The sequence below is a fragment of the Euwallacea similis genome, chromosome 25 (genome assembly GCF_039881205.1).
Source record: "Euwallacea similis isolate ESF13 chromosome 25, ESF131.1, whole genome shotgun sequence".
NCBI lineage: Eukaryota > Metazoa > Arthropoda > Insecta > Coleoptera > Curculionidae > Euwallacea > Euwallacea similis.
The window spans coordinates 473,474-487,210 of NC_089633.1; the positions used below are offsets into that span (position 1 = coordinate 473,474).

The 13,737-nt window shown below is 35.0% G+C and overlaps 1 protein-coding gene across 1 annotated transcript; it reads right to left on the reverse strand.

The window, feature by feature from the left end:
* Positions 1–3,594: 3,594 nt before the first annotated feature.
* LOC136416797 (uncharacterized) lies at positions 3,595–4,560 on the reverse strand. The gene has a single exon (XM_066402155.1). It carries the CDS (start codon positions 4,558–4,560, stop codon positions 3,595–3,597), a length of 966 nt encoding a protein of 321 aa, XP_066258252.1.
* Between the last annotated feature and the right edge of the window lie 9,177 nt (positions 4,561–13,737).

Genomic DNA, 13,737 nt, shown 5'->3' on the forward strand with positions numbered 1-13,737 from the left:
AAATCAAAGGTTTCTTCAAAATTAACATTTTGGGTAAACTTAATTACAACTATTGAATACTTAACTGATTTTAAAACTAAATTCATTTTTTTTTGGTAGTGCATAACAATAGCACCACTATGTAAAATTAAGAGTTCATATCTTCTTAATAGTGAATTTAACCACCATTTTTATTGATTAATTCAAATATTCTTGAAGGCATATTGTTTGAAAGATTTATCAGTATTTCTGGCTTCAAATTGTTTCAAGTACATTCAATAGCCTCTCTCAAATCAATAATGGTATCGTACTGCTTATTGTCGGCATAAATACGACGCATTAAAATGCCCCATAGATTTTCTATGGGGTTCATATCCGGAGAACAGGCTGGCCAGTTCAACAATTGAACCTGTTATTCTTCAAACCACGCCATTGACTCTCTACTGACATGTATTCGAGCATTGTCTTGTTGGTAAAGTTAATGATTGCGGTGATTCTCATGCAAATATTGCACTAAATGTTCTTCCAAAACACCTATGTATTCCCGACTGTTCATTCGAGTGGAGGGAAAGCCTAGGCGAAGAACATCTGCTATGGTAAATGCACCTCATACCATCAATGCGCCACCTCCAAAATTGCGAGTACTGAAGTAACGAGGTTCTTTTCTTAAATCACTCCAATATGAATTAAAACCGTCTGGACCATCAAGTTAAAATTTTTTCGGCTATCTACTGGGACCCTCCATGGTGGCGTATACAGATGCCCCTTTGTTTTGAATTGCCTTAATTTAGGCATTTTGTACTAATTCTCTTAGTTCCTTATTTTTTGTTGGAGTGGCACTATCGATCTTATTTTTTCGTACTAGATAAAACTGACCTTGGGCCTACTTTGGGTACACAGTAGTGCTACCGACTCTTATTTTTCGGTTCAAATAAAATTTAAAACATGCTAAATTTGCACCTTTAATATACTTTGCTAAAAATTTATAAACTGCATAAAATTAAATAACATCAGATTCGAAAACAATCGTATTCTAGCAACAGAAAAATTAAAGAGCAGTGGCCTTTTGATCTTTAAGGCACATAATTTCTTCTCGCTCGATGTGATTGGTTTTGATACCAAATCGCAAAATAGATTTTTCTCAATAACGAACGATTTCTCGAAAAATGTAAAAGAGTACAAAAAGATGTAAAATTAAATTTATTATCATATTGTTAAATCTTAGTTTTCAATTCGATTTGGGTTAAAAAAAATTATATTATTTTAAGGGTGATCCACCTCTAAACCACCCCTTATTGATACTTCAACCACTTCAAATTTTTAGCAAATAAAGTTTTCAATAAAACAATAACACTCCACAAATTTGATTATTCTGGGTTAAGGTTTTCCTGAAATACCGAATTTTTTCAATTTTTTTTATTCATCTTCTGAAGCCAATATCTCGGCAACCGTAGGCATCAGAAAAAACTTCGTATAAAGAATCGACATATTTTAGGTCCTCTACACGCACCTGCTCTGTGTCGGTTGCGTTGCGAATCGCCCTGTATGAACATTAGAACGATACTAAAAACTATGGTCCAAATTCAAATATGAAACTAATTGACGATTTTGTTAACTTCCTTTTTTCTCATGTTGAAGTAAAAAAACATAATAAACTGTTAGACGAGATAGAGTTCCCCGGAATTGTTGGAACAGTTAAAAGAGCTATATCGTTTTTTGGTGCTCAAATTGCAAATGAAAGTTTAAAAAATATAATTACTACGAACGGATATCTTTTAAGTTCAGGTTTTATCTCGAGATTCAGTGGTGGAGGAAATTTTTTAGTTGTTGGCAAATTGCAGGATTTAGGTTTGGGATTTTTTTCGGGCGTGAATATTTCTATCTATAAAGGTGGCTTTGACATAACATTTACGAGAAATAACGACAACAAAATGTTATACAGGTGGAAAGGTAAAAAAGCCAATGGTACTGTTAACGATGGCACATTACCTCATTCCGGAAAAATTATAATTATGGAATTTTTACTAAGAGTATCAATTTTAGAGTACGACGATAACACTAAAGTTCAAATTATCGATCTATTGACTACAGGTCCCTAACAATACGTATATAAAAGTTGGCAATGTATACAGCAAAAAAATGTATCAGGAAAAACACTACATTTAAACATCACGAATATTTATAGGAGCGTAGATAATCCGGTATTTGCATTCGAAATGTTCCAAACTGATAGAAATAACAACTTTTTAATCATGCAAATGTAAAAAATGTAATGTACCCATCGAATGCTATTAGTAATGCAATGTTCTTAGAATAACCTAAATCGGTTATTAATATTTTTCCATCCAGATTTATTTATTTTTCCTACAAAAAGGCACCATTAATATAAGCAAACTCATCCTTTAGCTCAATAATAAAGTAATTAAAATAAACCAAAGGTTAGCTTGGAAAAATTCAACAATAATTAAGATATCGACACAAAACAACACTCCTAGTTGGTAACTTTAGATATAAATATAGGTCTAACTCAGTTATAGGGCACTTCCAATATAGAATTAAGACTGTCAAAACGCTAATTATAGTAGTACCAAAACCAAAGGACATTTTCATTATTTTCCTGCATTGAGGTACATTAAAAAAATCTTTACTATCATGTATCTTAGGTTACGCCTATGGATTTATTCCCTTATATTTGATTTCTTATGAAAACCTAATAACAATGTTTACCACACGATCAAGGTACTAGTTTACTTAAGAAACATCATTCCTTTGCCTGATATGACAAAGCCATCAAAATGTAGGTAACTTGGACCAAGGGTCTAAGTTCTGTTTAAACTGCTAACTACCCTAATGATGGTGCTGTAGTATAAGTAGTCAAGACCCTTCCATTAAGATAGGCATTCGTAACAGACAGTCATAACAGACATTCGTAATTCGACATTCGTTCTTTGACATTCTTATTTAGTCTATAAAATCATTAATTATTATTATTACAATTTCTATGTTCTAAATTTTGTATTGTCTTATTTCCATTGGAAATATTAGTGAAGTAAAAAGTCGTTAGTGAGTCGTCTCAATCCTGACAAATCCATAACGTGGTGTCGCCCACATATAAAATACCGACTGGTGTCACAACATCACTTTAAAATTACCAGTAAGTGTTATCCGGAAGAATTTCTCGACTTAGATTTCGAAAATGAAAAATATGCCGTGGTAATTACTTTGAGTAATTATGAAAAAAAATGAAACTGCAGGCATGTAAGTACTACGAGAATAACTTTATTCTATGTAAACTTTCCGTGGACTCTCGGCCACGTCGCCCTTTCAGCGTAATTCTTGATCTTATATTAAGTCAGCTTAAAAATCAGTCCGGTACCTTTTTCTTAATATGCATAATCAGCAAATTGCATTTAACGTTATATTGCTTACGTTGAGATGTAACGTTACCATATCAATATACCCAGTCAGGCACACCTGCACAAGAAGTATTAGTTACTATTGCTTAATTGGGTAATGATAATACAAACATACTTTGCTATTGCAATAAATATAGAACATGTCGCCCCCCTTAAAAGGCATTGACTTTCAAAACTACAACTATGGCGTACAAATCAATTAATCCACTGGTAACGGACATATTTTAGAAAAACAACGTTTTAGATGTCCAGATTGTGTTTTTATGAGTGCCACGCGAGCCACTCTGTCTTGTCCGCGAAACGCTTCTACCACTTTTCCCATTTTCCACTTCATAGGGGATGCATTGTCGTCTTTCAATAACACTAATGAACCAATGGTTAAACTGCCATAGTTCTGCTTCCACTTAGTCCGCTGTGGAAGCTCCGAAACATACTCCTTGCTCCATCTGGCCCAGAGATGCTGCTTTACCTGTTGTAGGTGCTGATACAGCGACAATAGGTTGTTAGGTAAGCTCCTTAAATCTTCATTCACCCAAGAGTTCAACTGACGTCCGATGAGTAAATGTCCAGGCGTTAAGGGAGCGAGATCCTCAAGATCAGAGGATAAGGGTGAAAGGGGACGTGAATTCATTATTGCCTCTACTTCAGTCAAAAGTGTATAAAAATGTTCGAAGGTTAGTGGAGTATTGCTAACTTCTCGCTTTAAATGAACCTTCATACTCTTAATACCTGCCTCCCATAGGCCACTAAAATGAGGCGATTGAGGTGGTATAAAATGCCGCTCTATCTCTTTCTTACATATGCCTGAGGTTAATTTATTCTTATTTTGCTTAATAAACTGACCTAACTTCTTTAACCCTGAGTATGCAGCCACAAAGTTGCTTCCATTGTCTGAGTAAATTACGGAAAGCTTACTTCGTCGTGCAGAAAATCTGTGTGATGATAATATAAAGGATTCTTTACTGAGATCAGTTACTAACTCTAAATGAACTGCCTTAGTCAGAAAGCAAACAAAAAGCCCAACATAAGATTTTGAAATTTTGGTACCACAACCAGCCCGACTTTTTAGCAAAAAGGGACCTGCATAATCAACGCCTACAACATCAAACGGGTGGCTATGGGTTAACCGTTGTTCGGGTAAGTCGCCCATAATAGGCTTCAACATTCTGGGATTTTATTTAAAGCATTTTAAACATTTATGCACAATTTGTTTGAATAATGACCCACCTACTAATGGTCAGTAATACTCTCGTATTGAAACTAATAAATGTTATGGACCACAATGATACAGTTTTAAATGCTCATGTATAAAAATTAGTTTAGTGAGATGATGACGTCCAGGCAAGATTAATGGATGTTTTTTCTTGAATCTAAATTTTGCGTTCGCCAATCTTCCATCAACCCTTAAGAACCCAAAGTCATCAATGAAAGGTTTTAAATTAAGAATCTTTGAGGAAGATTTGATTTTATTAGCCCTTATTTGTTCAAATTCCTCAGAAAACCAATTTTCCTGCACATGCTTAAGTAGTAAGTTAAAGGCATGATCAATTTCACCCTTAGTTAAGGGACCGTAATTGCGCTCATTTGGACCTTTGGTACAATTGTGCCCAAATCTGTGCAATAAAGCGGTTATTCTTTTTAATTTCACCAAGTTAGAAAACCTCACGATAATAGAATTGTTTTTTTTTGGTAATGAATTAGTTGCACAGTAAGTTTTGAATTTGCGCAGATCAGGTAAATCATTACCTTGACCTGGGTTTTTTGGCCATTCATTTTCAGGCAAAATTAAAAATTGAGGTCCATGTCACCATATTTTTAGGTTTTGGATTTCAGAACACTTTACTCCCCTGGACAAATAATCCGCGGAGTTACATTCACTTGGGACATGCCTCCATGTATCGTGCTGAATTTCAGAAATTATTACTTACAAAGGTCTTTAATTTATTTGGAACAGTCTTTATCCAACCTAAAGCAATTGTTGAGTCTGTCCAAAAATATGTTTTTTCTAAACTCAACCTTAATAAATCAGAAACCTTTTTTACGAGTCTCCAAGCCATCAGAGCTCCACAAAGTTCTAACCGTGGCAAAATCACAGTTTGTAAAGGTGCAACCCTTGCCTTTGATGCTACAAGAAATATGTTTACATCGCCATTTTCGTTTAGAAATCTGAGATAAATACAAGCTCCATACGCCCTTTCGGAGCTATCAGAAAAACAATGCATTTCAATAGATCTTGCATTTTCACAAACTATACCACGTTCTATTCTAAGCTGATTCAAAAACTTTTTGTTTCTGCCATAAAGGCAGTCCAAACGGCAGCGATGTCATGGGGAACTGGATCATCCCATGATAATTTTTCTAACCAGAGATTTTGGAGAAGAATCTTAACCACAATTACGCATGGACTTATAAATCCCAAAGAATCAAAAATTTTAGAGACTTCAGATAATATTGACTGTTTCGTAATTTTATTGAATTGAATTATGTCATTTACCTTATACATTAATTTGTCATGATTAGGACTCCAAATTAGGCCAAGTGTTTTTTTTTGCATCAATTTCACCGAATTCAACTATCTTTGATAAAGGATCATTATTAGCGATGCCGGCTAAAATACTAGGATTATTGGAACGAAATTTTCGCAAAACGAAACAACCTTGTTGGAGGGTTTTAAAAACTAGCTCACATATTTGTTTTACATTTTCAACCGTATCGGCTCCTGTGAGCAAGTCATCTACGTAAAAATCCGTTTTAATAATCTCGGCTATGTCGGGATAAGTATTTTCAATGTCAAGAACGAGTTGAAACAAACACCGAATTGCGAGAAAAGATACCGATGTAGTGCCATACGTTGCTATATTTAATTCGTAACAGTTTACTGGGTCCTCAGGGTTGAATCTCCACAAAATACGTTGCAACGACCTATCATCTGGGGAAACCCACACGGACCTATACATTTTTTCGCAATCGGCAGAAATGACGAACCTATGCTGTCGAATCGAATTAGGATTGAAAATAAATCCTGCTGTATTGTAAGTCCAGCCATTTGAATATTATTCAGGGAGAACCCTGTGCTACTTGACAGCGACGCATCAAAAACAACACGAAGATTAGTCGTAACGGCATCTTCTCGATATACCCCCATGATGGCACATAAAATAATCACCTGAGAAGGTGGCATCAAAGTCGGGGACTTTGGACATGTGCCCTAAATTAATATATTCCTTCATAAATTCATGATATAAATTTTTATAATTATAATTGGAACACATTTTACGTTCAAGATTTAAAAATCGTTTTTTAGCTTGTTCAAATGAATTACCCAATTGCGAAACTTTCATTCTTAAAGGTAGCTTAACAATAAAGGAGCCATCCTTGTTTCGTTTCGTATTCTGTGTAAAATGTTTTTCACATGCCGACTCTTCGTCCGATAATTTTTTATCGGCAACGCTAATATTTTCTGATTCCCAAAACAGTTTTAAGTCATCGTAAATCTGCTAATTAATTTAACTAAATTAATGTCTGCCGCAGTATTAATAAGAGACAACACTTCACAACCGTCTGTTTATTTGTCTTACTGACTGGACCACTCACAATCCAATCAAACCTAGTGCTATGTAAAGTCGGCAATTTAGCACCTAAACAAATTTTCTCTTCGCACAGCAGATCCCATAATAAATCCCAGCCAATCAACATATTAACTTGTTGAAGCTTAAAAAACTCGGGATCAGCTAACTTGCAGTTAATGGGAAGTTTTAGATTATTAATATTTATCGGGGAAACCAGCAAAGACCCTGTTATTTCTGGAATAACGAAACAAGAAAACTTTAGGGCAAACTTATAAAATTTTGAAAATATTTGAGTACTACATTTATAATTTATTATTGAAAGGGAATTGTTTATTCTATTGAGAGAGATATTAATTTTTTCTATAATCAATTGAAGCTTATCGCAGGCACTTTCAGCAATAAAACTCGATTGAGAACCACTGTCTAAAATTATACGAATGGTATGTTTGTTGTTAAATCGATCCAGAATATAAACGTGCGTTGTCGATAATAAAACATCACTTATGTCACACTTAGCAAAGTTATTAGTTACTTTCTTTAAATTTACTAATGTAGAATATCGGTTTTAGAAAAATAACACGATTATAAAGTTTTACATATATGATCTATTATCTGCTAAGACCACTCAGAAAGCAAGCCCAAGACGCACTGCTATACCATTTTCTATCATCCCTATATGTAAACCATATGACCCCACTAAGGAGACATTAAACCCGTCAACATTACCTTAAATCTCATAGATAGTGTCTATCTTCCACTTTAAACCTAAATATAATAAATCTAAAGCTTTATCTTAGTTATAATATTGATTGAGTTTTTGTCGACTTTAATAGCTTTAGTGTCCATAACTCAACAACTAATGATGACGGTGAACCTTTAACATTAATATTAGATTCTTAGTTTATGTCACAAATTTCTTGTGAGTTAACTTTGTCAACATGTAGTAATACAGGGTGTTTTTTTTGGTGTGCCTACCATTGCTATCTCCGAAACGATGAGAGTTACAACTTCGATTAAATTAGACTAAATTGGCCCCTTATGGAGCTGATATATGAGTATATTATATGAGTTGATACCGATTACTTAGTTACTAAAAGTTGTACAATGACGTTTGATATGTCATTTTGTAGAGAGTAAAAAGTTGTGAAACTTTGTAATTTAAACTTTTTTTCTATCACAAATAGTACACGAAATACGAGGGATTGAAGTTTTGGACCATTTTCATACTTTTTCAAATATCTAGGAAACTACTGAAAATGTGGCAACTTTGCAGCGGTTTCCTTAATCAGCTCCATAAGGGGCCAATTTAGTCTAATTTAATCAAAATTGTAACTCTCAGCATTTCGGAGATAGCAATGGTAGGCACACCAAAAAAAAACACCCTGTATATTATGCTTCTTGTGACATTTTTTTACATGACGCTTTCCGACAACTCTTATTGAAATGACCAGGTTTCAAACAATTCTATTGGGTTATGAGGGTGAAAAGGAAACATACTAATTATTAATGATTTTCTATTATTTACTATACGGTCCGATAGATTTAAAAGAGTGTCCTATTATATCAAGACGTGGAAAAAGAATGAATTTATTAAACATCGTTCCAGACACCCACACATCAAACCTGTGTGTTCATATACATATATAATCCCGGAGGGACTAGACCAAACATATCTACCGAAAGATAATTTATGTGTCTGATGGAAGTGATACTTTCATAAATTTTGCCTTATGAAAGAAAGCATTATCCAACAAATTCAAACATAATTTTAAAGAAATGATTTCTTCGCTCCGCTTTTCAACAGGGATTTTTAAAAAGGAAGTATATAACTGAATCCCTTGCAAAATACACATTTAGCAATTTAACATCAGTCGAATTTAAATTTCGTGGGTTTTCATCTACCGCAATTAGGTCTCTAAAGGTAAGTACAAATTGGCCAACAATCGCCTAGATACATGTGGGATTCTTAGGTTAAATAGATTTAACCCTTTTATATACAATATGTAGAAACTTCTTTATTTTTACGACAAAGTCGAGGCACGGTCAGGAAATCTGTGAGTTGAATATAGTGATAGTGCTAATATTGTTAATTAAAGCACTAGTAAAAGTCGTGTGCGCGTATCGGACCGTCTCCTACGAAGCGGTGCAAGTTCTAGCGGGAATTCCTCCCATCGATTTATTAATCGAAGAGAGAACCCAGCTCAGCGTTCCTCCGCGAGTCACTAGAGCCGATAGAAAAGCGGCCCGAACCGCGACCATACAGAAATGGCAAGATCGCTGGACGAGACTCGAAGACAAGGGACAGTGGACTAAGAAATTAATCCCTGCCCTCGAAGTCTGGGTTTCGTGCAAACACAGGCGCCTGAATTATTACTTAACTCAGGCGTTTAGCGGTCACGGAAATTTTAGGGCCTTCACGCACCGCATCGGGAAAACGGAACCGGCTTGCACGAGCTGCGGGATCGAAGATACCGCGGAACATTGTATTTTCCGGTGCACCCTTTTTGAGACTCAAAGAAACGAATTGCGTACGTGCGTGAACGCGCTAACTCCGAAAGCATTGATCGAAACGATGCTCGTAAGTAAAAAAAGCTGGGACAAATGCAGCAAAATCATTACTGACATGGTCAAGGTAAAAGAAAGGATGGAACGTACCACCACAGAAGCATAATCCTAAAATCGATCGAGAGCGTAATTATTTTCGGCATATTGTAGGATTTTCAATATCAAAGCCAAAGTTAAAATTAAAAAATTTAATATTAAATTAGTCACGTAGGTTTTTTTTCCTTTTTTCATTCACTACGTAAAAAATCTTTTTTGTTAGATCCCTGTCGACAGTATAGTAGGTTTCCCCCAAAAAAAAAAAAAACACCGGAGCCTCAGCCGATACCGACGTCATATCCCTAGGGACAGTTCCGGGTCGGTCGAGAGCACAAATGGAACCAAGGTTTTTAGTGGATAGGCACCTAGGCATTTGCCCTGGTGAATCCCACACTACCCAGCCGCTAGAACAACAGACTGGGTGTCTTTTAAAGATTTTTGCCTCGTAAAAAAAAAATATATATATATATATTGTTAATTAGGTTAGGCTTGTTAGATCTAAGATGAAAGACTTGTGAAGGGGTTGATGTGCCCCTATAGGGCGCCTATGTATGTCGCAACATGGTTAGAAGTATTCTCGTCAATTAAGAGGGTTTCGCAATCGTTATTTTCATGCGATTCTGATATTTTATGATTAACGTCTAACCACCCTTTGTCGGTAATTGTGGGAAAGGATAGCCGCCCTTTATCGGCGTTTATGAGAATTGCGGCCGCACTTTGTCGGCATATATGAGAATGTACCGACTAAGTGTTATCAGTACCACGGTAACGTTGCAGGTGGTGTCATAAATTGGTAATTGCTTTCTAGCCAGGGTACGACACTGTTTAATTACCCTTAGTTTTAGTATTTAAGAGCGCCCCGAATCTAGAGGGTCCTCTTTCGTTCGAGTGGCTCATCAGAACTATTATCCGCAAACAGAAATCCAAAAAGTGTATTCGTTAATATCAATAAATCCTATTAAAACCCTAGACAATGTTAGAGAAACCTACATGCATGTTGTCAACAGTGTTGCCAACATGTATCCCATCAACTCGCAACAAGTTGACAGATACTCGGCAACCTAGTGCCGATGTTGGGCAGCGAGAATCAATGAATTTTATTGCGTGTTGCATGTATCCATGTTTTCAATTTGAAATGGAAAACATCGCTCTGTTTAGATTATGTTGTCAACAAGTGACGTAAAATTAGACAAGTGAGGTTTCCTTTCGCTTGAATGAAATGATTCAATCTGTATATATTTGTGCGTGCGACAGCAGAGTGTAGTTTGTTGTTATCCCTTTTCAACCAACATGATATGGACCAAAGAGTAAGTGATAGAACTCATTGAAATACTACATGTGGTTCCTGCACTATTGAACATTTCATGCCGAGAATGTCGAGATAAAAGTCTTAAATATGATGAAATGTCGAAAATAACTTCGCACTTCCAAACAAATATGGATGAAATATCAAGGAAAATAAAGTCCCTTAAAACTTAATAATATAGCCGGGAACGAAAGAAAATTGTAGATAAAACTAAAAGTGGAGCAGGTATCATTTAGGAAGACAATATATGGTTTGAATATAAGATGATGAGGTATTTAAACGAAAATAATATTTCTAAAGGCAGTCGGAGCACTATGGATGTACGTATTTATTTTTATTTTCAGATTTTTTTACAATACATATGGCTATAGGCAAAGTACATGACCACAGATACACAAAAAGTCATTAGAGTATCGTTAATAGTAGAAACACAGGAAAATCTATCCTGCCACGGTACTTTTCTCTCGTTTGAAATAAAGAATCGGGCAAATTTTTTCCGCAGTTCTTTTACGTCATTCGGAATTTTTCTCGGTATGCTCTGTAAATTCAAAAAACCTCGCTCAGCTTCAGATCTCCATGAACCAGGTGTTATTATACCACTATCTAAATCTTCACTGTCAAATGTACCAGGTGGTGTATATGTTTGTGAGGACTGTGTATTTCGTCTTAAAAAGTTGTGTAAAAAAATACAAGCGAGTACCACACTTTCAACTTTCTTTGGATTTAATGGAATAGATCTTCTCGGAAAATAGTCGCCAACAAATCAAATACATTCTCAATAATGCGTCGAGCTCTGCTTAATCTACATGTATAATTAAATACGCGTTCTAAGGAACCTTTTGAATGTGGACCTGGAAACGGCTTCATAAGGTTTATACTTAGTGCAAATGCGTCATCTGCTACTAATACAAACGGAATGTCCTTTGCATTGGATTCCTTTAATAAGTGTGTTGGATTTGGGAGATGCAACTCGTTTTTTGTAAGCTTCTTAAAAAATGTTGTATTGGCAAAAACACCGCCATCTAAAATTCTCCCATGGCATCCCACGTCTGCATGCCGAATACGGTAGTCCCCGTCAGCAACAGCCATCAATACAACACTAAATGTGCCAAAATACTTATATGTAAGAAAAATATTTCCTTTTCAGGAAAATAAAAAACACAAGTTTACGTAGAACCTCTTTATTCGCCAAAGATCGGAAATAGAATACCCCTTTCATACAAGGTGTCGGAGTCATCCCCAGGGTATCTGTTTATCTTCAAAATGATAGACGCTAAACCTTCCACATTCTTCCCACGCTTACATCCCTTAGTCATTCTCTTCACACCTCCATATGATAAACAGACCCTCTTTATCTTTTAAGGTAACGATCTACTTTAACTAGTACAAGTTTAGTCAATTTCCAATGGGACACTAATAGGTGTCTGTGACATACCGCATATGCCTAAGGATAAGACATAGCACCATCCTTGTGAGATAACATGTTTATTGCTCTTACGTTAAATAAATTAATAAGCAACTCCGTATCACTTTCTTTATGAAAGCTCACATATATACAGGGTGTCCGGAAATTAGAGGTAAATATTTCAAGGGATGATTGTATGACCAAAAATATATAGGAAACCTCATATAAGCATAGGTCGGCAAATGAACCCTAAGAGAGCTAGACCCTTTTAAAAGGTGAAGCCTGAAAATGTTTTTTTATCGATATATTCTAAACAGTTTAAAGTAAAGTTATGAAATTTTGAAAGTTAACTCAGATTTTTATAGTAAATTAAAAAACTTAATCGAAATTTAAAAATCTTGTTTAGATGTGTGTTAAACAGGGCCAGCTTAAGCTATTTTAAGCCCTAACTTTTGTGATTCTAACTTTTCCTACATTTTGACTACATGAACTGAAAAAGAATGGTTTTCTAGATTAAAAAGGTACTTTTTGTCGACTTCGAAATAAGGCCTCGTTTTCGAGTAATATCGATTTTAAATAGCATATGCAAAGTGTCATGTAACGTGAAAAAAAAAACTAAAAAAAAAAAAAAAAATTATGTTTGGAACTAGAAGGAGATCATTTTGAGACATTTTTATAAAATAAAATAAATAAATAAATTATTATTTACTTAATTAATTTAATTAATTAATTTTTCACGTTACATGACATATTGCACATACTATTTAAAATCGATATTTCTCGAAAACGTGGCCTTATTTCGAAGTCGACAAAAAGTACCTTTTTAATCTAGAAAACCATGCTTTTTCAATTTATGTAGTCAAAATGTAGGAAAAATTACAATCAAAAAAGTTAGGGCTTAAAATGGCCTAAGCTGGCCCTGTTTAACACACATCTAAATAAGATTTTTAAATTTCGTTTAAGTGTTTTGATTTATCATAAAAATCTGAGTTAACAGTCCAAATTTCATAACTTTACCTCAAACCGTTTCGAATATATAGATAAAAAACCATATTCAGGGTTCACCTTTTAAAAGGGTCTAGCTCCCTTAGGGTCCATTTGTCGACCTATGTTTATATGAGGTTTTCTATATATTTTTGTTCATACAATCATCCCTTAAAATATTTACCTCTAATTTCCGGACACCCTGTATACTTCCACTGTGTTCTGGTACTTCAATTTACACGTTTTCCGTCAAGTGCGCTAATACAGTGTGGAAAATTCCATTTAACACGAAAGCCGGTTGCAATTTGACGCCAATTGTCTTCTAATCGCGGTATCTGTAAACAACAATACAAAATACAGGCACAAAACTGACAACAATGAAATACAAGCATATTAAGAATAATGCGTTATAGAGAAACGACGAAGAAGTAAATAACCAGGATGACGACGACCTAAATACATCATACGCCGAAGAAA

Bases quoted from the DNA above. Each gene is read 5' to 3' on its own strand.
- LOC136416797 (XM_066402155.1), bottom strand. From the start codon at position 4,560: ATGTTGAAGCCTATTATGGGCGACTTACCCGAACAACGGTTAACCCAT.